General features: G+C 33.8%; 2 protein-coding genes and 1 long non-coding RNA gene across 3 annotated transcripts; 2 read left to right on the forward strand and 1 right to left on the reverse strand.

Moving 5' to 3' along the window:
• The first annotated feature begins 6,468 nt into the window (after positions 1 to 6,468).
• On the forward strand, positions 6,469 to 6,979 carry LOC105780810 (histone H4). The gene has a single exon (XM_012605319.2). The coding sequence runs from the start codon at positions 6,558 to 6,560 to the stop codon at positions 6,867 to 6,869; it is 312 nt and encodes a 103-aa protein (XP_012460773.1). The 5' UTR covers positions 6,469 to 6,557; the 3' UTR covers positions 6,870 to 6,979.
• Positions 6,980 to 8,758: 1,779 nt separating this feature from the next.
• Positions 8,759 to 9,245, reverse strand: LOC128040428 (ATP synthase subunit d, mitochondrial-like). The gene is made up of 3 exons (XM_052629177.1): positions 9,097 to 9,245; positions 8,926 to 9,012; positions 8,759 to 8,842 (listed from the first exon to the last, which is right to left on the reverse strand). The coding sequence occupies exons 1-3, from the start codon at positions 9,232 to 9,234 to the stop codon at positions 8,759 to 8,761; spliced, it is 309 nt and encodes a 102-aa protein (XP_052485137.1). The 5' UTR covers positions 9,235 to 9,245.
• Positions 9,246 to 18,584: 9,339 nt separating this feature from the next.
• On the forward strand, positions 18,585 to 19,690 carry LOC128040636 (uncharacterized). The gene is made up of 2 exons (XR_008195441.1): positions 18,585 to 18,672; positions 19,467 to 19,690. It is a non-coding gene; the product is annotated as an uncharacterized LOC128040636 (long non-coding RNA).
• The last annotated feature ends 2,803 nt before the right edge of the window (positions 19,691 to 22,493 follow it).

The following is a 22,493-nucleotide window of genomic DNA, read 5'->3' on the forward strand; positions in this document are numbered from 1 at the left end:
TTGAAAATGAAAGCTCTTATCTTATTCTGAAGCCACCATACTAGATACACAACGGATCAACCTCAAAAATTGTACCTCATATTCAGAAACTGTAATGTTGCCCTGTTTCAGCTTTATAAACTCCAATCGTCAAGCCTCAACATACAAAGGACCCACAAACTTACCCTGAAAAGCATCTTGAAAATAACCCCAATCAATACTCTTTTGTAGTGTACCTCTAACCATTGATGTCCAACACCTGTATACCTTGTCCCTCAACAAGGATACAACACCCTTAAGTTTCTGCTCGAGGTGCAGTCCAAATCATCCAATATGCATTCTGTGGTCTCCATCCAATATTTGGCCACTGTAGGGGTAGTTCCAACAATACCCCTAAACAACTCTGCCCCATTTGAACGGAGCCTCTTAGCAATTGTCCCATGACTACCACTACCAATTTAGGCCCTAACGACCCTCTATAAGGTCCTTAACAAAGCTTGTGTTACCGGATCATCCCCATTATGCTCATTATCATAATTCCCACCCCCAGTAGTGGGTTCACTAATAGCCTTATTAGGTTCATTATTCTATACAGGCTCTTGTGACGCATATGACTCTACTAGAGCCATCGAAGGTCACCCCCTAAGGCCCCTCCTACCATGAGTTATCATTCCACGGGTATTTATTTCAATATCTTATGGAATCTACAATTTAAAAGTAAGAATATCTTTAGTATTATGTTCAATCTTTTATCGCACTTTAACTAAGTTCTTTTGTTTAAAGTTTTATGCAATAAATTGTAATGTCTTTCTAGAGTTTCAATATTGTTTCTATGGGCATGGCATCAAACCTTTGGACTTTTTTGTTTCCTTGAAAGAAATATTTTTCAAAATAATGTGGTTTGTTTTTTTCCAAAATTTCCCCCATTTTTTTTATGTATGCATACATGCAAATTCGTTTTTGAAAGGAATAAAATTTAATCATAAGTTTTGAACCTTGGCTTTGATACCATTAAATGCAACCTCCCAAACTTGACCTAGACGTTATGGCCAAATCATGAAGATCATATTAGTCACTTATGTGACAAAGCTACCCTGCCATTCATTGAAAACCTTAAGAATTTTATCTTTTAAGAAAAATCGCGGTTTGCCTTTTGTTTTTTTGGGAAAATGATTCATTAATTAAATCAACCATTACTAAGTCATGTTATTAGCATTAGCGTGGTTTTTAAAACACATTGCTCATCATTGCTCTTATCAAAACCTTGTTGTTTTTTATTACATCGAAAAACTTAATTAATAACAAATTAATTATTAAGCTGAGTATCATGCTCTGTCTAATTTCAAAATATGCTTATGGAATAAATTTAATGTGTCAAGTATGCATGCATGAAAACCCTATAGCAGAATAAAACCCAAACCACAGTCCAAATAACTTTATAGTCCAAAAACCAATTAAATTTAGGTCAAACTTAAGCAAAATAATTTATAAGTCTGAAGTTTATCGTATGTCTGCATGCCATGTCCGATCCTAGTCTCGAGCATTACTTGAGATGGTTGAAACTATGGGTGAGCTAACTAGCTCAGTCTAAGCCTAATCAAAAAGAACTTTCACATATCAATGATCATTATTAATATTGTAACACAACATAGCATAAACATTATCGACATAACATAATGCATAATGATTTCCTACCCCAACCATCTGTTACATACAACGAGTTCCCTAGAACTCGTCTGCCAAACTCCATAAATTGCAAGCTGAGCTCGATGTGGTTAAACCACCATTATACATAATGCAATTATACTGGCATTTAAAATAAAAATGCAACATAATCGCCATTCTTCTCATTACTCTTGGTGTAGTGCACTAACAACATAAATGCAGACTTAATATGCTGACATTACTCCACGAAACTCCTCTTTCATCCACATAATCTCATCCCATGCTCAAGCGATATGTCATACAAATTTTCAACCAAAACCATGTTTCCATTACATTATCATTTCAATAGCATGTTCTACATGCCCTCATAATATCATTCACATTCATCTGGAATTAACAATTATCAAACATTCAATTTCACCATCAATATGGTGACATTCTAACATACCGTAGTTTCATTATGACTTTATGAACAATTTTTTTCTAGTTCTTGTAAAGCAAACTTTCATTTAACACATTTCATAGCATACCACCCAAGCATACATTTCATGCATTCAATATTTATTTTCATTCTATTACATGCCATGCTACACCATATCATTATCCATACATATTATTCCTTTCCAATACCATTTATACAAACATTTGGTCATTCATGCAATTTTGCAAAACATGCCATTTAGTTGGGGCTCGAAACGTACCTGATTCGACCACCTTAAAACCACTTACTTAGCCATTTATCTAAGCCCGACCAGCAAGCTCAATCATTTTTTAAGTATTAAAAATATTATTTAGACATTCAAATTTATAGGTTGGAACCCACACCTTAATTTCGCACAACCATAGCACTACTTGCGAAACCCGTGATTCCTCCTTTAGACTTAAACTAAATCTAAATTAAAATAAAATATTTATCAAGTTAAGAAGCTGCCAAATCAACTTTAAAACACCCTCTAAGGGTTCAATCAAATCAGTGTTACCGTTCCAACTTTCAAATCCAAATCGACTAGACTACTTACTCTAATTTGATGAGAGACATGTGCGCGAATGACTAACGGCTTCACTGCTAGTCCAGATCATTTAAAGTAGTGTCTAACACAATAATATACTAAAAAATTAGTAGCTAATCATCCGTTTAAAACTTTAATTTAATCAAATAACACATTCCCTAATAATCAAGTCGAAACTACGCCTTAACCTGCAACAATCGCACTTATGCTTCCCGATTCGTCATATCTGAGTTGCCAAACAACTAAGACCAATTTCCCAATAACATAACAGATTAGAGGTCGATTAAAATGAGGTATTACAAATTAAAACCTTGCTGGAAAAAGGGTGGTAAATGTACAGAAAACCAAAAGCCCTTTTTGGTGGTTCTAGAGGCATCACACCACCAAAATTGGCCACAAACGGGGGCTATTTTGGAAAGCACCGTAAAGAATTTTTTTAGGGCTGAAAAGAGTATTTTAGGCTTGAAAATCAGTGTAAATCAAAGTTGTAATCAATGGTTTAAATAGGTTTTAAGGCTCAAATCGACAACCATCGCCAACGACATTAGCTTTAGAGATTGTTTTGGGCAGGTCAAGTTATGAGTTTGATGGCTGGAAATTGATCAATTCAATTAGAAAAACTAACCAAAATTCCAAATCTGGAACAGTGAATCTTTTGCAGAAAAACCGAAAGGGAAAAAGGAGTCACTTACCCGAGAGATGCTAAGTGGCGGCAACAGAGAACTTTGTGGTAGCAAAGGAGGCTAATTTTAAGTGCAAAAAGGGGTAGATCGAAAGCTGCAAAATTGATGAAAAATAACAACAACCAAGATGAGAAAATCGACCAAAAATTCACTATCAATGGAGGGGGGAAGGATGAAAAGAAGAGAGGGCTTGATGGGCAGCATTGTAATGGAAAAAGGGGAAGAAAACTAAGAGGAAAAAGGGTGAACGGATAGGGTAGGGAAATTTTGATTTAATAGCTGAAAAATACAAGAAGAAGTTGTATTTATACCTAGGGTTCAAGGCTTGGGCGGCACAAAATAAGGAGAATGAGAAATTTTATTAAAAATTAAGCTATTTTGCAAAGGAAGAAAATTAAACTCGAGACCTTGATCTAATTGCACTGACTCCTCATTTTTCATTTAACCACTGGGTCATTTACTCATCTTTGAAATAATTCTACATTTCGAATTTAAAATTTTTTATTCATTTGTTAACACTTGTTAGAATTCTTTTGTATTGGTTGATAATATGAAAAAAACTTGATATCCATGTAACAAAAAATAACATTCTAATGGGCATAAATTTAATAAATAATACGGTGGTAACAATTCTTAAAAATTCACATCATTATGTTAATTAGAATGAAATATTTAGACTAACTAATGACATTATAAAAGTTGAGGTATTAGGTTACATCAAATTTAAAGTACATATATTAAATCTCAAATTTGAGCAAAATATAGAAATCATATTGAAATTAGTCATTCTTATAATCTAAAAAGTTAAGGGATTGGATTTAAAATTTACTTATAATGTTCTCCGGTAAAAAAGGAAAAAATGGACAAGTGTCCATTGTGGAAGGCTTTAGGATATTCCTTTTATATATAGTTGTATAGATTATAAAAAGAAAAATTAGAAAAATACGATAACGGAAAATAAATCAGTTGAAATTAATAATATAATTGTAGAAATGTAATAAAAAAACTTTTAAAATTATAAAAATTTGTAAACAATTTATTTTAAAATTTTAAAATTTATTAAAAATATTTAAAATTATTAAGCATCCATTTGAACAACACAAAGTAATTGGATGGAAATGTAATTAATAGGATAGTAATTACACTCTTTTGTAGTAACAAAAAATTGTAATTCTCTGTTGGAAAAATTACTACTACAAAACAAACTCGTTAGCGTTGATTGGATATATAAAATGTGTGTAAATAAATGAAATAATAATTGTGTCATGGAAGAACCACTACCTTAGAAGAAAATTTGCCTTTATCGATGTAATCGTATAGTGGACTTCACCCCCCAAGAATGAATATTCACATGACCTAATCTAGCATACTTAGCTTCAATACAAATTTTACATTCATTAAAGCTACTATCATCTAGATTAGGGAGTAGATTCATTTTTATGAGCTTTTTTAAAGAATGAATAGTCACATGACCTAATCTAGCATGCCACATATTAAAAAATTCAACAATATAAGCAGAAATGGTGGTTTTATTATCATTAAACATAGTCTCAATCACAAATAAACCTTTACTCAGAACACCTTTCCCTACATAAGCTCTGTTATGGGAAAGTAAAAGTTTATCAAATTCAAAGACTAGTTTAATGTCTGTCTTATTCAGTAATCCACCACTGATCAAATTCCCATGCAGGGTAGGTACATAAAGAACATTATTTAATGTTAATGTTTTGCCAAAAGTAAGTTTAAGTAAGATATTTCCTTTACTGAGAACTTCTAAACTGATAGAATTATTTATGTAGGCTTGTTCACCTTCAACTACACTTTCAATTTCGGTAAACATTTCTCTGTTGCCACATAAGTGTTTTGAAGCGCCTGTGTCTACAAACCATTAAGCATTATTCTCGACTAGGTTCACTTCGGAAACCATCGCGGCTATTATTTCATCTAAATTTTCAACTAGATGTGCTTATGGTTTGTTCTTATAACGGCAATCAGAGCATTGGTAGTTGGTTTCAACGAGAGGCTCAAGCTTGGAGAGATCAAAAATATATTTGTTCATTGTGACAAACATGTCTAGCAGTAATATAAATTTGCTTCTAAACTGTTGGAAAAATTACTACTGCAAAACAAACTCGTTAGCACCGACTGAATAAATAAAACACATGTAAATAAATGAAATAATAACTGTGTCATGGAAGAACACTGCCTTAGAAGCAAATTCACCCTGATTGATGTAATCGTATAGTGGATGCCACCCCTCAAGGTTAATATAGTACTTCAATATTCGTACACCCTAATAAAGAAGATGGAACACGTTTGGTATTGCTCTTCTCAAAAGGAATTGTGAAAATAAGATAAAAAAATAAATAAAGTTTTAAAGTTGGTAAGAAAAATTGGTTGAAAAAACCACACTAAGTTTAATTTCTAAAAAAAATTGGAGGGGTCACAAACGTTCTTACCTAAAATCCAATCCTTTAAACAAAATTTCCTCTAATGTAATTTTAGTAAGATGCCAAAGTTTTAAGGAAAAGAAAGATGAGAAAATCAAGAAAAATTAGTCTAAATTCATTCTAAACTTAAAATTAAAAAACAAATTAATCATTGTTGATGTGTCACTACAACATCAATAATCATGGGTCAATTTAGTAGCCATTAATGGTCACACCAACTATTCCTTAAAAACTAATGATGAATGTTAGTCAAAGGGCTGATTTAGTTTGTTTTATAAGTTCAAGGCTCAATTGCAGCTAAAAGGTTTAGAGGGATTTAATTGAATTTTTTGAAATTGTTCGGCGTTTATAATACTATTAAGTAAAAAAGAAAAAAAGAAAAAGCAATGGTGGGAAAACAGAAAAATGAAATTTCAGGCGGTGGAATTTATGTCAACAATCCACCTCATCAATCCGGCTATATTACACTTGACCAACTACATTAATACACAGACTCGGATTGTTCTAATAAAACATAAATCTAACGGATATGCTTTTGCATCTTCTTCATCTCCAACCAACAAAGTCCAAACGCACGGATCACAAATATTTACCGTCGATAACGTTCCATCAAACGGTCTATATTATTCTCTATCATTGCTAACCCCGAGAAAGAGCCTTCGTATTTAAACCCCTTCACATCCCCCCGCCTCAAAAAAGTTAAAAACTCGAAAAATAGGAACTTCAATTTCCAGGCTTTTTAGTCCTTTAAATCTCTCTCAACCAAAAAAATGTCGGGACGTGGGAAGGGAGGCAAGGGTTTGGGAAAAGGTGGAGCGAAGAGGCATCGGAAAGTTCTCCGGGATAACATTCAAGGCATTACGAAGCCGGCAATCCGGAGGTTGGCTCGTAGAGGTGGCGTGAAGAGAATCAGTGGTTTGATCTACGAGGAGACGCGAGGTGTGCTCAAGATCTTTCTGGAAAATGTGATTCGTGATGCCGTTACCTATACGGAGCACGCTAGGCGCAAGACTGTTACGGCCATGGATGTTGTTTATGCTCTCAAAAGGCAGGGCAGGACACTATATGGCTTCGGTGGTTAAAGAGGATATTAGGACTTTATTAATTAGATTTTATAAATCTCTTGCAACAGCTTGTTGTTTTCATTTTGTTTGGGCTTCAATCTTTTAATAAAATTTGCTCTTATTTGATATCTTCAACTTTTCCTCTAAATATTTGTTTCTGGGTTTTATGCATCCAAGAACATTTGACCTACGCCCATGTCAATTGTGGAACTTGGGTCGGTGGGTTCTTTTAAAGGGTCCATTTGGATGGATAAATGAACACTGCTGATATCCGGAAGCTCATGGGCGTAGTGGTACTTTATTGTTTCAATTAAGATGAAAATAAAGTTTTGAATTTAAAACGTAAAACTTGAATGTTGAACATTTTTATCTTTTCTTTTAAACATTATATAATAAATCTAAAAAGAAATAAAAACATTATATTCAGAGCAAACTACTCTTTTTAAATAACCATACAATTGAAAATTAATCATATAACTTTTTATTAGGGCACGTTTAGTTTGTTGTATTGGATTAGAGGTTTATTGGATTAGAGGTATAATGGAATATAGATCTAATAGAATATAGGTATAATAACAAATCAACTGTTTGGTTGAATGTAATGGAATAGAGGCGTAATAGTAATCTTGTATTTGGTTGAATGGAATAGAGGTGTAATAGCATAATGGAAAAAACTAAAATGACTAGAATACCCTTAGCATAAATTTGTTTTGGTAAATGATTTTTGTTATTGTTATTTAAATTTTAATAATATTATTATTATCAATAATAAATAATTTAATTATATTTAAACATAATTATTATTAAATATATTTTAATTAAAATATATAATTTAATAAAATTCTTAATAATTAGCGAAATTTGTTTTGATAAATTATTATTGTTATTGTTATTTAAATTTTAATAAGATTATTAATATCAATAATAAATAATTTAATCATATTTAAACATAATTATTATTAAATATATTATAATTAAAATATATAATTTAATAAAATTCTTAATAATTAATATTCTTATATGAATTTACTTAAATCATAATATATGATCTTGTAAAATATAAATTAACATAAATATTATTAAATATATTATAATTAAAATATATAATTTAATAAAATTCTTATTAATTAATATTCTTATATGAATTTACTCAAATCGAATATATGATACTATAAAAGAAAATTTGAAATAATTAATATTAAATATATTTTAATTAAAATATATGATTTAATAAAATTTAAAATAATTATAACTAATAAATTATATTTTATGAATTTGTATAATTTAAAATAATTATTATTACATATAATTTAATAATAATATATAATTTCATAAAATTCTTGATAATAAATTTTCTTATATGAATTTATACAATTTAAAATAATTAATATTAAAAGAACTAAAAAGCACATCCCGATGAATTTGGATAAATGATTGTCTAGATGCACTTGAATCAATAAATTCATTCTTGATGTAAAAACCTTTTTATATTAATTTATATAATTTAAAATTTCAAAATACTAATAATATAAATAACCACTTATTAAAAAATACATATAGAATGGATCTAGATAAATAGGTGTCCAAATTCAATTGTATCTAGATAATATTCAAATAATAAACATAAAACAGAATGGAATGAAGAGGGCAGACAGTAAAAATTTTGCCATGAAAGTATGATCATGGATGCCTGCTAAATAGAATGCATGTCTTACAAGATCCACATTGTTTCTCAAATGATTGGATAAATTTTTCTCACAATTATTTTCTTATCATTACAGCCTAATCTTTCCAACCCAGATCACCGCACAAGAGAAAAAGGGGTTAAAACAATGAAGCAGATTCGAATTCTAGTCGAGACCAAAAGCTTGGCCATTAAATTCACAAAGATGTCAATAGCCCCATAGTCATTCGGATCTCATCATTGAATTTCTTTTAAGCTCTGGATGTTTCTCAAAGTACTCGTCTGCGGTCATGGTGCTGATCTTTTGCTGTTCATAAAAAAAGATAAAAAATTCAGCAATTGTGATTTGGAACACAACAACACACATTTCGGCATTGTTTTATTTATTACCTTAAGTTCTTGAACCTCGGCAATTTCTTTCTCCAATCGCTCAGACTCTTTCAAGGATTTCTCCTCTGCCTCTTTCAATTCTACAAGCTATAACCACAAATAAATAGCACATCATTCGAGGAAAAAACTTGGAGACAGGTAAAGAGAGTCAATTATCCTGTTGATTCTCACCAATGCATCAAATTTTGGTTTGTATTGAGGAGTGACGGTGTCAACAAACTTGGGGATCTCTACACCTGCAATGGAAGAGTATATAACATTTGTAACGGTGAATCCCTCAAAACTCCATCCAAACCTTATAACAAGCATGATAAATATGATTACTTTGACTGCTAGAAATTGCAGACAAGTGAGAATTGAGTAGCTAGATGTCTATATTTTCTTCATTCTACTTTGAACATAAGTATAGGAGTATCTCAAGTTTTGGTGTCCAAAAGAATCTGATCACATAATAGCATTATTGAAATGAAACATCTACGACATTAATTTGAAATTGTTAAATGCTAATAGCATTCAACAAGTGAATTGCACACAAATAAGAATTGTATTTGCAAACAAAATAGCAGCCAATTTAAACAATGTCCTCATTGGCAATTAATTTCCATTTAACTTTCAATGAAGTATGGGGCATGGGCCGATCTAGGAAAGATCAAGGAGATCTGGAGCTAGAAAATGATTGATAAGCGTGTTATGCAAACTCGAGTGCAAGTGTCGATCAAAGCTAAATGTCCAAAATGGGTATGTTCAACTTTTTCCTAGAATTTGTAGGGTCCTTGAAGGGTCATATCCCCATATCTATGGTCCAGATATAGGTCAGGCATTGATATTTCCGTAAAAAACAGTCAGAGAAATATAAAGCAATAGCAATAAAATCCATACTTTATTAATACCCCTTCCAAAACCCCAAAAACTGAGGGTGAAGAAAGGAAAGAGCTAGCTACTTAAGGTGACCATATCAGCATCCAACTAAGTAATAGTTCCCTTGTACCATAGAGATGATCTTCAAAGTAACAAATTCAGGAAGTGGCACCGCATGAGGAACACAAACATGTGGAAGCCAAACAATTTATGATTTTACAGACCTGCAACTGATCTAAGCATAACCATATATAGGATGACTGGAAAATTGGATAGAGAGTAGGCCAAATATGATAACTATCAAATTAACTTACTCTCATATGCCTCTTTGTACATATCTACTGTAATGGCCTAAATTCAAGGTTATCGGAACAGTGGTTTCGGGACCACAAATCCGATGAGGAAAAATTTATTTTTCTTATATTTTTATGGTCTATGATTTCACGGAATGATTTTGTGAAAATTTCATTCAAACATTTCGACGTTTGGGCACTCAATTTAGTCAAAAGGACTAAATTGTAAAAAGTGAAAAAGTTGAGTTCTACATGTTAGAGGTGTCCAATTGTTATGAAACTTTAAATTGGAGGTCCTTATATGGTAATTAGACCATTGGTAACTTGGTAGACAAAAATGGACATGAGATAAGTGAAATAGAAAATTTTTAAGTTAGGGGCAATTTGGTAATCTAGTAATAAAAAGAATTAAAAGGGAAAAAGATGACAAAAATCATCATCTTCTTCATGGTGAACGAAATCAGCAAGGGGGAAGCCATAGTTAGGGTTTTCAAGCTTCCAAGCTCGATAGTAAGTGATCCCAAGCCCCGTTTTTAATGTTCTTTACGTTTTTGAGATCCCGGTAGCTTAATTTAGCTTATTCTAGCAATAATTTAACCTAGGGTTTATATTTGGAAAAATACCCATAGGTGAAAACTGTTTATTTTGATGTTTTATGATAGAATATGAAGCTAGAAATTATGTTAAACAACTTTTGTTAGCCGATTTTAAGCAAAAACGAGTAAAACGACATAATCGGTAAAAATACCTAATGTTCATAAGTACATGTTAGAGTGGGAATTTGATGTTGGCATAGAAGAGAAAAATGTTCATCATGTCATAAAACATAAGAATAAGGGATGAAGTTTAATTTCCGAGCCTTGGGTCAAAAATGTAATTATGTAAAAGTTTAGGGGCAAAATTGTAATTTTGAAAAAGTTAGAGTCAAGGGCTGTTATGTGAGTATTAAATAAGTTAAATTTGTTATTTTAGATCAAGAAGAACGAAACTCGAGGTTAGACAAAGGGAAGAATAAAGTTGAAGACTAAGTTGTTGAATTGGACTATATTTGATACCGAGGTAAGTTTATGGTAAATAAATGTAATATTTCAATATTTATTATCAATGCTGTTATTTTCCAGCAACTATGAATTTATTTTATGAATTTATTTGATGATGATCTAAGAATGAAATGATAGAGAATTAAAATTAAAAAGTCCCGTTGATACATAAGGATGGTACTGGATACGAATGTCATGACATTTGGGTAAAGAGGTCCCATGTAAGACCATGTCTGGGACATGGCATTGGCACCGAAATGAGAGGTCCCATGTAAGACCATGTCTGGGACATGGCATTGGCACCGGGATGAGAGGTCCCATGTAAGACCATGTCTGGGACATGGCGCTGGCACCGAGATGAGAGGTCCCCCGTAAGATCATGTCTGGGACATGGCATGGGCACCGATATGAGAACATCCCATGTAAGACCATGTCTGGGACATGGCTTTGGCGTGTTATTATCAGAAGAGACCCGAGTATCCTTATTATTCCAATGTAGCTCAACGGGCTTGTAAACGAATCATGTTCATGAAAGTTCAGTTTAAAGCATAAATGGCAAGCTCAGGTAAGTTATAAGAGTTAAGAACTTATTATACTATCAATTGATGTTCAACGATGCAGCAAGAGTTGAGTAAGTTATGTACACAAGTATTCTAAGTAAACAAGCAAGAGAACTAGTATGAGATTAACTAAAGAGTAAACTAGAGATATAGACATTTGAGTTTAATTATTTAAGTTAAATATTGTTATTTATTTGCTAGTAAACTTACTAAGCTTTATGCTTACTTCTTTTATTTCTCTTTCTCTTATAGTATTGCAAAGCTACTTCAAGGATCCTAAAGAAGTCGGAGATCGTCCACACTATCAACCACAACCGCTTTCGGTATTTTATATCGAAACACGTTTGAGTTATGGCATGTATAGGGATTTAGTTATTTTGTATGTTTGTGATTATGATTTTGCTAAAGAATGGTGTGTAAGTATTTGATGACGTATGGTTATTAAAATGGTTAAGTATGAAGGTATTTGTTGTTATAAGAGTCTAGGTGATAAATTATGTATGGAAATCATGAAAGGATGAAATTTTGCAAAGAAACAAAATTCAGGCAGCAACAGTGACGTGATTTTGAAAAATCACCCAAGATAGTATAAAATGAATTAGAGGGTAAATGATATATGGAATTAAATCTTGTTGGGTCTATTTTCATGGAAAAATAACGGTGTAGCGAAAGGAATTTTATATTTTAAGATATGTGAATTTTCGTGAGACAGGGTCAGAACAGTTTTTGGTGTCCCCTGTTTTGAGTTTATAAAATCATTAAAAATTGTAAAAAAATGGTTATGAGTTATAGTTTATATGTATAGATTTATCATTGAGTCTATTTTCTGTAGAAACAAGTAAGAACTTCATATGAAAATCCTACAGTGAGAAAAGTTATTTTTAGTGACTAGAGGTCAGGGCAGTCAGGTGGTGAAATAGGGGAGACTTTAACTAATAAAATGTACTAATTGGCTGAACCAAAAATTATAAAAATTTTATGGTGAGTAGATATATGAGTCTAGTTTCAGGGAAAATTTATGGAATCAAATTTTGAGTTCTTTATCTCGAGTTATAATAAATTTAGTAACTGCTGCGCGATTAGACAGATTTTCTGTAAATAGTGAAATGAATTTTCAAACCTAGTTTGTATGCTCCGAATTGGTAAGATAAGCTAAGTAATGCCTCGTGCTCGATACCGGCAACGGTCTCGGGTAAGGGGTGTTACATTTTATTGGTATCAGAGCAGGTTTAGTCGGTTCTCAGAAATACTCAGTAAGAATAAGAGTCTACCTATACATGCCATACTTATATATTTTGATAGTGTGACGACTCCTGACGATTTTAAAATGTTTTCTTTTATAGTTATGGATCCTGAACGAGCTGGTATAGATGAAGTAGAAAGTAATGCGCCTGCTTCCGCAGAAGGGACGGCGCCACTAGATGTTAATGTTAGTGAAAGGCCCGCATCGGTTAGGCAGGGGAGGAGGAGCTAGAAGCCTTCTTCCAAGCCATGAATGATTGGTTTGCCGAGTTCGTTAAATGCGAATCTGGTGTAAGACCTCCACCCCTCAAGATTCACGGGTTCCCCATGTAGCTTCCCATTGCAGTATATTTATAAGGAGAGACCACTGTTGATAAGATTAGGAAGCAAGAATTTGAAGAATTTGGGCTACCAAAGATGATGATGCGAAAAGCGACACGGCTTGAGAATACCATCGTGGTTTTGAAGAATTATCTTGTACACGGAAGAATGTATGAAGTGTGTGGTCTCACTTCTCGAGATTCACTTATCATTGGTGGAAGACTCTCGTGTCTATAGTACCGAGTGAGAGGGTTACTTGGGATTTCTTTCGGGAGGAGTTTGAAAGAAGTACATCACCGAGATTTATAGATCGAAAAGGAAGGAGTTTCTTGAGCTAAAACAAGGTAAGATGTCCGTGACTGAATATGAACGTGAATTTGTCAGACTTAGTAAGTATGCACGGGAATTTGTATCCACTGAAGCTAACATGTGCAAGAGATTTGAAGATGGGCTTAATGATGACATCCGACTATCAGTGGGTGTATTGGAAATCAGAGAGTTTGTTGTTCTGGTAGAAAGAGCTTGTAAAGTAGAAGACTTGTTAAAAGAAAAAGAGAAGAGCAAAGCTGAAGCTGGAGCGCAGGATACAAAGAAGAGGCAAATGAGTAAATCATTTCAGTCTACATCTAAGAGGCCTAGGGAGCTCTCTAGCGGATCACATTTTCCACATATATATTCTGGCCGAAGCAGAAGTAGAAGATTCGAGGGTTTTAGAACTCAAACCACTACAGTTGCAAGTACAAGCAGTACTCGACCTCCTAAGCCTGAATGTCCTCAATGTGGGAGACGCCACCCCGGAGAGTGTAGAGTAGGTGAAAATGTTTGTTTTAGATGTGGAGCATCCGATCACTTTATTCGGGATTGTCCTGAAACAACTAAAAGAGAAGAAATAACGAGTGCGAGATCAGGTAATGCTCCTACCAGAGGTAGACCGCAGAGAAACCCAGGAGTGGGGGCGAGTAACAGGGGTGCATCCAGAGATTCAGCGGTTAGATCAGATGTTAGAGCACCTGCAAGATCATATGCTTTTCGAGCTCGTGAAGAGGCGTCCTCTCCTGATGTAATTGCGGGTACATTTTCTCTCTATGATACTACTGTTATTGCATTAATTGATCCTGGCTCTACACATTCATATATATGCACAAAATTAGCATTTGTTAAAAATTTGTCTGTTGAACCTACTGAATTTATGGTTAAAGTCTCGAACCCCCTGGGCCAGTTTGTGATAGTGGATAAAGTTTGTAAAAATTGTCCACTAATGGTAAAAGGTATTTGTTTCCCGGTTGACTTGATGTTATTGCCTTTTGATGAGTTTGATGTGATATTGGGCATGGATTGGTTAACTCAGCATGATGCAGTAGTAAACTGTAGACAAAAATATGTTGTGTTGAAATGCCAGAATGGAGAATTACTTTGGGTTAAATCTAATCAGACAGAGGGATTATCCGATATAATTTCAGTTATGACAGCTCAGAGGTGTGTTAGAAAAGGGTATGATGTTTATTTGGCGTATGTGTTGGATACTAAGGTATCTGAGTCAAAGATACAGGCAGTGCCAGTTTGTATGTGAATTTTCGATGTATTTCAGAGGAGTTACCAGGGTTGCCACCAGAAAGAGAAGTGGAATTTTCTATAGATCTGATTCCGGGAACTACCCCAATTTCTATAGCTCCATATCGTATGGCTCCGACAGAGTTAAAAGAGTTAAAGGTACAGTTACAGGAACTTGTTGACAGAGGTTTTGTTCGTCCGAGTCATTCACCTTGGGGTGCTCCAGTTCTGTTTGTGAAAAAGAAAGACGGGTCTTTGAGATTGTGTATCGACTATCGGCAGCTCAATAAGGTAACTATAAAGAATAAGTACCCGTTGCCTCGAATTGATGACTTGTTTGATCAGCTGAAAGGTGTCACAGTATTCTCGAAGATTGATCTCCGATCGGGTTATTACCAGTTACGGGTAAAAGAGCCAGATGTGCCAAAGACAGCTTTCAGAACCAGGTATGGGCATTATGAGTTTTTGGTTATGCCGTTTGGGTTGACTAATGCACCTGCAGTATTCATGGATTTGATGAACTGGATATTCAGACCGTATCTGGACAGGTTTGTAGTAGTTTTCATTGATGATATTTTAGTCTATTCTAGAGATGAAAATGAGCATGCAGAACATTTGAGAATAGTGTTGCAAATTTCTGCGAAAAGAAGCTTTATGCTAAATTCAGTAAATGTGAATTTTGGCTTCAAGAGGTGGGTTTTCTCGGACATATTGTATCTGCAGAAGGCATCAGGGTAGATCCAAGTAAAATCTCAGCTATTGTCAATTGGAGTCCACCGAAAAATGTATTTGAAGTTAGAAGTTTCTTGGGATTAGCTGGATATTATCGGAGATTTGTACAGGGGTTTTCTATGATAGCTTCTCCAATGACTCGTTTATTACAGAAAGATGTTAAATTTGAATGGATGATAAATGCCAAGAAAGTTTTGACCGATTGAAGAAATTGTTGACTAAGCTTTTGTGTTGGTACAGCCAGAATCGGGTAAGGAATTTATTATTTATAGTGATGCATCATTAAATGGTTTGGGTTGTGTCTTGATGCAAGAAGATAAAGTAATAGCCTATGCTTCAAGACAACTTAAGCCACATGAAAGAAATTACCCGATACATGATCTTGAACTAGCTGCTATTGTATTTGCATTAAAAATATGGCGGCATTATTTGTATGGTGAGAAATGTCATATTTATACTGATCACAAAAGCTTGAAGTATTTGATGACACAGAAAGATTTGAATTTGAGACAACGCAGATGGCTTGAATTGATAAAGGATTATGATTTGGTTATTGATTACCATCCGGGTAAGGCTAATGTTGTAGCTGATGCTTTGAGCCGAAAATCTCTATTTGCTTTGAGAGCTATGAATACCCGGTTGTCACTGTCTAATGATGGTTCAATCATAGCTGAATTGAGAGCTAAATCGACATTTTGTCAACAAATATGTGAAGCTCAGAGGAATGATGAGAAATTACAGGCTAAACGGGTGCATTGTGAGTCAGGTAATGATTCAGAATTTCAGATTGGGACTGATGGTTGTTTATTATTCAGAGGCAGAGTATGTGTACCGAAGAATTCGAACTTGTATGAAGATTTTACACGAAGCACACGGTGGTATTATGTCCGTACATCCGGAGGTAATAAAATGTATAATGACTTGAAAAAGATGTATTGGTGGTCGGGTATGAAACGTGATATCTACGAGTTTGTATCAAGATGTTTAGTATGTCGTGAGTTAAAGTGAACATCGGTACCTTCTGGGTTGCTTGACCAATCACTATATCGAATGGAAATGGGAAAGAATCACTATGGATTTTGTATCCGGGTTACCGTTATCTCCGAGGAAGAAAGATGCCATTTGGGTAATTGTCGATCGATTGACAAAGTCCGCGACTTTATCCCAAAGATGTATGGATTATTCTTTAGATAAATTGGTGAATTGTATATATCCGAGATTGTTAGACTACATGGAGTGCTGTCTCCATTATATCGCATGAGATCCCGATTTACGCCTCGCTTCGGAACAAATTACAAGAAGCTTTGGGTACTCGGTTGTATTTCAAGATCGCATTTCATCCTCGACGGATGGCCAATCTGGCGTGTAATTCGTATTGGAAGATATGCTCGATGTTGCGTATTAGAGTTGCAAGGTAATTGGGAAAGGTATCTACCTTTGATTGAATTTGCTTACAATAATGATTATCGATCTAGTATTAAAATGGCTCCGTATGAAGCTTTGTATGGTAGAAAATGTAGAACACCGTTATATTGGATGAGCTCAATGAAAAGAAAATACACGGGTTGATTTAATCCGAGAGCAGAAGAAAAGTCAAGTCGATTCGAGATAGTCTAAAGCGACTTCCGATCGATGAAGTCATATGCCGATCTTAAACGAAGGAGATTGAATTTCGGTGGGTGATAAAGTATTCTTAAAAGTGTCTCCTTGGAAGAAAGTTCTCGGTTCTATCGAAAGGGTAAATTGAGTCCAAGATTTATCGGACCATATGAAATCATAGAAAGAATTGGACCGATTGCTTATCGATTGGCTTTACCACCGAACTCGATAGAATCCATAATGTTTTCCATGTATCTATGCTACTGACGATATCGGTCAGATCCTTCACATGTTATTATCTGACGAAGTGGAGATTCAACCCGATATGACTTATAGTGAAGAACCGGTCAATATATTAGCACGAGAAACAAAGGAACTTAGAAACAAAAGATAAATTTGGTGAAAGTGTTATGGAAAAAGCACGGGATTGAGGAAGCAACATGGGAACCGGAAGAGGCAATGAGGAAACAATACCCAAACCTCTTTACTGGTAAGATTTTCGAGGACGAAAATCCTTAAAAAGGGGGGGAGAGTTGTAATGGCCTAAATTCAAGGTTATTGGAACAGTGGTTTCGGGACCACAAATCCGATGAGGAAAAAATTATTTTTCTTATATTTTTATGGTCTATGATTTCACGGAATTATTTTGTGAAAATTTCATTCAAAAATTTCGACGTTTGGGCACTCAATTTAGTCAAAAGGACTAAATTGTAAAAAGTGCAAAAGTTGAGTTCTACATGTTAGAGGTGTCCAATTGTTATGAAACTTTAAATTGGAGGTCCTTATATGGTAATTAGACCATTGGTAACTTGGTAGACAAAAATGGACATGAGATAAGTGAAATAGAAAATTTTTAAGTTAGGGGCAATTTGGTAATCTAGTAATAAAAAGAATTAAAAGGGAAAAAGATGACAAAAATCATCATCTTCTTCATGGTGAACGAAATCAGCAAGGGGGAAGCCATAGTTAGGGTTTTCAAGCTTCCAAGCTCGATAGTAAGTGATCCCAAGCCCCGTTTTTAATGTTCTTTACGTTTTTGAGATCCCGGTAGCTTAATTTAGCTTATTCTAGCAATAATTTAACCTAGGGTTTATATTTGGAAAAATACCCATAGGTGAAAAGTGTTTATTTTGATGTTTTATGATAGAATATGAAGCTAGAAATTATGTTAAACAACTTTTGTTAGCCGATTTTAAGCAAAAATGAGTAAAACGACATAATCGGTAAAAATACCTAATGTTCATAAGTACATGTTAGAGTGGGAATTTGATGTTGGCATAGAAGAGAAAAATGTTCATCATGTCATAAAACATAAGAATAAGGGATGAAGTTTAATTTCCGAGCCTTGGGTCAAAAATGTAATTATGTAAAAGTTTAGGGGCAAAATTGTAATTTTGAAAAAGTTAGAGTCAATGGCTGTTTTGTTGAATGTGAGTATTAAATAAGTTAAATTTGCTATTTTAGATCAAGAAGAACGAAACTCGAGGTTAGACAAAGGGAAGAATAAAGTTGAAGACTAAGTTGTTGAATTGTACTATATTTGATACCGAGGTAAGTTTACGGTAAATAAATGCAATATTTCAATATTTATTATCAATGCTGTTATTTTCCAGCAACTATGAGTTTATTTTATGAATTTATTTGATGATGATCTAAGCATGAAATGATAGAGAATTAAAATTAAAAAGTCCCTTTGATACATAAGGATGGTCTTTGGATACGAATGTCATGACATTTGGGTAAAGAGGTCCCATGTAAGACCATGTCTGGGACATGGCATTGGCACCGAGATGAGAGGTCCCATGTAAGACCATGTCTGGGACATGGCATTGGCACCGGGATGAGAGGTCCCATGTAAGACCATGTCTGGGACATGGCGTTGGCACCGAGATGAGAGGTCCCCCGTAAGACCATGTCTGGGACATGGCATGGGCACCGATATGAGAACATCCCATGTAAGACCATGTCTGGGACATGGCTTTGGCGTGTTATTATCAGAAGAGACCCGAGTATCCTTATTATTCCAATGTAGCTCAACGGGCTTGTAAACGAATCATGTTCATGAAAGTTCAGTTTAAAGCATAAATGGCAAGCTCAGGTAAGTTATAAGAGTTAAGAACTTATTATACTATCAATTGATGTTCAACGATGCAGCAAGAGTTGAGTAAGTTATGTACACAAGTATTCTAAGTAAACAAGCAAGAGAACTAGTATGAGATTAACTAAAGAGTAAACTAGAGATATAGACATTTGAGTTTAATTATTTAAGTTAAATATTGTTATTTATTTGCTAGTAAACTTACTAAGCTTTATGCTTACTTCTTTTATTTCTCTTTCTCTTATAGTATTGCAAAGCTACTTCAAGGATCCTAAAGAAGTCGGAGATCGTCCACACTATCAACCACAACTGCTCGGTATTTTATATCGAAACACGTTTGAGTTATGGCATGTATAGGGATTTAGTTATTTTGTATGTTTGTGATTATGATTTTGCTAAAGAATGGTGTGTAAGTATTTGATGATGTATGGTTATTAAAATGGTTAAGTATGAAGGTATTTGTTGTTATAAGAGTCTAGGTGATAAATTATGTATGGAAATCATGAAAGGATGAAATTTTGCAAAGAAACAAAATTCAGGCAGCAACAGTGACGTGACTTTGAAAAATCACCCAAGATAGTATAAAATTAATTAGAGGGTAAATGATATATGGAATTAAATCTTGTTGAGTCTATTTTCATGGAAAAATAACGGTGTAGCGAAAGGAATTTTATATTTTAAGATATGTGAATTTTCGTGAGACAGGGTCAGAACAGTTTTTGGTGTCCCCTGTTTTGAGTTTAGAAAATCATTAAAAATTGTACAAAAATGGTTATGAGTTATAGTTTATATGTATAGATTTCTCATTGAGTCTATTTTCTGTAGAAACAAGTAAGAACTTCATATGAAAATCCTACAGTGAGAAAACTTATTTTTAGTGACTAGAGGTCAGGGCAGTCAGGTGGTGAAACAGGGGAGACTTTAACTAATAAACTGTACTAATTTGCTGAAGTAAAAATTCTAAAAATTTTATGGTGAGTAGATATATGAGTCTAGTTTCAGGGAAAATTTACGGAATTAAATTTCAAGTTCTGTAGCTCGAGTTATAATTAATTTAGTAACTGCTGCGCGATTGGACAGATTTGCTGTAAATAGTGAAATGAATTTTCAAACCTAGTTTGTATGCTCCGAATTTGTAAGATAAGCTAAGTAATGCCTCGTGCTCGATACCGGCAACGGTCTCGGGTAAGGGGTGTTACATCTACCAGGTGAGAGCCAATTCCTTTTCTATAGTACTCCCAGTCAATGGGTTCAGGTTCCTGCTTAAGAAATCGGATTATTAACAAGATAGGACTGAAACCTTGAACAAGACTAAAATTTCCTTAAAAATGAAAAAAAAAAGTTCCAAAATCAAACCTTGAACAAAAAAATTCTACCTTATTGAAAATTTATTTCAATATAAAATATTAAAATCATCATTAAAAAACTAAAACCCTAAGATCTAATCAACGGATTAACCTAACAAATCTATGAAAAAAATCAATAAAAATGCTAAAAAGGAGCTAGGGATTAGAGAGAATATAAGAAAAAGACCTGGCTGAATTTGGTTTGTAAAGTAGAGTTAACTTCATCAAAAGTGCGACGAAGAGTAGCGAACTCTTTGCGAGCCTCATCGGAGACCAAAAGCTTAGCCATCCCTTCCCAATCAATGTTCTTTGATGCTTTGAACGCGACATCGATGACTTTATTCCCCGGTCCGCTCATTTTTCTCGCACTTTCTCGCTTCCCAAACGCGAGACGGTGGAGATTTGGTTCGAAGAAAACTGCTGTTGATGTTGGGAGGAGAGGGTGGGGTGGAGCAAATGATTTTGGTGGGAGGGTAAATGAGCGATTAGCTAATCCTTACTTTTGAAACGGAATGGCTAATCATTGTTGAAGCAGAGAAAATGAGGAATACATCCGTGTTGTAATAGGCCTGTAATAGGCAATACATCAAACCAAACACGGGATTAAGTGGGGATTAGTGGGGCCCACGGATTAGGGGTGTATTGGCTAATCCAATACACCCAATCGAACACGCTCTTAGTTTCTAGTGTTCTCCTTACTACTAAAGTTTGATCAGGGCTAATTTTATTACACCGAAATGATAAAATTAGATGAAAAATTTATAATTCAATTGGTCTCCTAACGTCTCCCTTGCACTCATCTCTCCTCATGCATATATGCAACATCTAAAAAATAACTAGATTAACGTATTTTTATGAATTAAAAAATTATTTATAGAAAAATTATATGAAACTGTTGTGTATCTCATCAACGAACATTTTACGAGTTTTTATGTTTTCTCATAAAAACATAATTATCCAATAAATGTCAAATTGAATAATTACATATCTAATAATAAACACAATTATATTAGGTATCATTTAAATAACCATTACTTTTTATTAATAATTAAGTAATTTAACTTTTAATAATAACAACTTTTTGATCTTCTCTGCAAGACGATTTTAGATTATCCGGTCATAAATTCAATATAAAAATTGATTTTATTGGATTTATTCCGAATTGAAATATGAAAAGCCATAAGTGATTTAAGTTATTTTTCTAAATTTATGGTTTCATCAATTAAATTAGTAACTAAGGGTAAAATGATAAATTTATCATCAAATATGTTTTGATAAGGTAGTGTTTTGACTTTTCAAACTCGTCTCATGTTTGCTTGATTTAATCTTAGCTACACATTGTCCAGTCTTTAACTCTTTGACCATTGGTGATATTTTAAACATGATAAAAAGGAAAAAGAACCCATCTTTTTTATTCCTTTAGTTGGCCATGTCAAGAATGCAAGGGAGAGAACTTGTTCTCCATTCTTGACATTTCCCTCCCAAAATTTCCTAAATATCTCACCATTTTATCTTTAATTTCTTACAAAAGTACCTTACCTTCCTTCTTCACTGTTTCTATAATCTTCTTCATTAACCACACCTAGGATCAGAGGCGATAGGGGTGTTCAGTCGGTTAACCGACCGGTTAATCGACCTGAAATTGTTAAAACCGAATTAACCAACCTCCCAAATTTTTTAACCGTTAACTGAACCCAAATTTTTTTAAAATAATTAACCGAACCAAAATTTTTTTCGGTTAATAAGGTCGGTTAACCGAATTAACTAAAAAATATGTGTTGTCCATTTTTGGTTAAAAATTACCCGAATTACCAGAATTACCCGAAAATTACTCGAATTACCCGAAAATTACCCGAATTACCCGAAAATTACCCGAATTACCCGAAAATTACCCAAATTACCCGAATTACCCGAATTAAATCACTACA

The sequence above is a fragment of the Gossypium raimondii genome, chromosome 4 (genome assembly GCF_025698545.1).
Source record: "Gossypium raimondii isolate GPD5lz chromosome 4, ASM2569854v1, whole genome shotgun sequence".
Classification (NCBI taxonomy): domain Eukaryota; kingdom Viridiplantae; phylum Streptophyta; class Magnoliopsida; order Malvales; family Malvaceae; genus Gossypium; species Gossypium raimondii.

What these genes read in the sequence shown, in the direction of transcription:
- LOC105780810 (XM_012605319.2), top strand. Translation starts at nt 6,558, where the DNA reads ATGTCGGGACGTGGGAAGGGAGGCAAGGGTTTGGGAAAAGGTGGAGCG.
- LOC128040428 (XM_052629177.1), bottom strand. Translation starts at nt 9,234, where the DNA reads ATGCTTGTTATAAGGTTTGGATGGAGTTTTGAGGGATTCACCGTTACA. An exon ending in AACCAAAATTTGATGCATTG is followed by an intron (nt 9,013 to 9,096) that starts GTGAGAATCAAC and finishes TTGTGGTTATAG; the next exon opens with CTTGTAGAATTGAAAGAGGC. An exon ending in CCGAGGTTCAAGAACTTAAG is followed by an intron (nt 8,843 to 8,925) that starts GTAATAAATAAA and finishes TTTTATGAACAG; the next exon opens with CAAAAGATCAGCACCATGAC.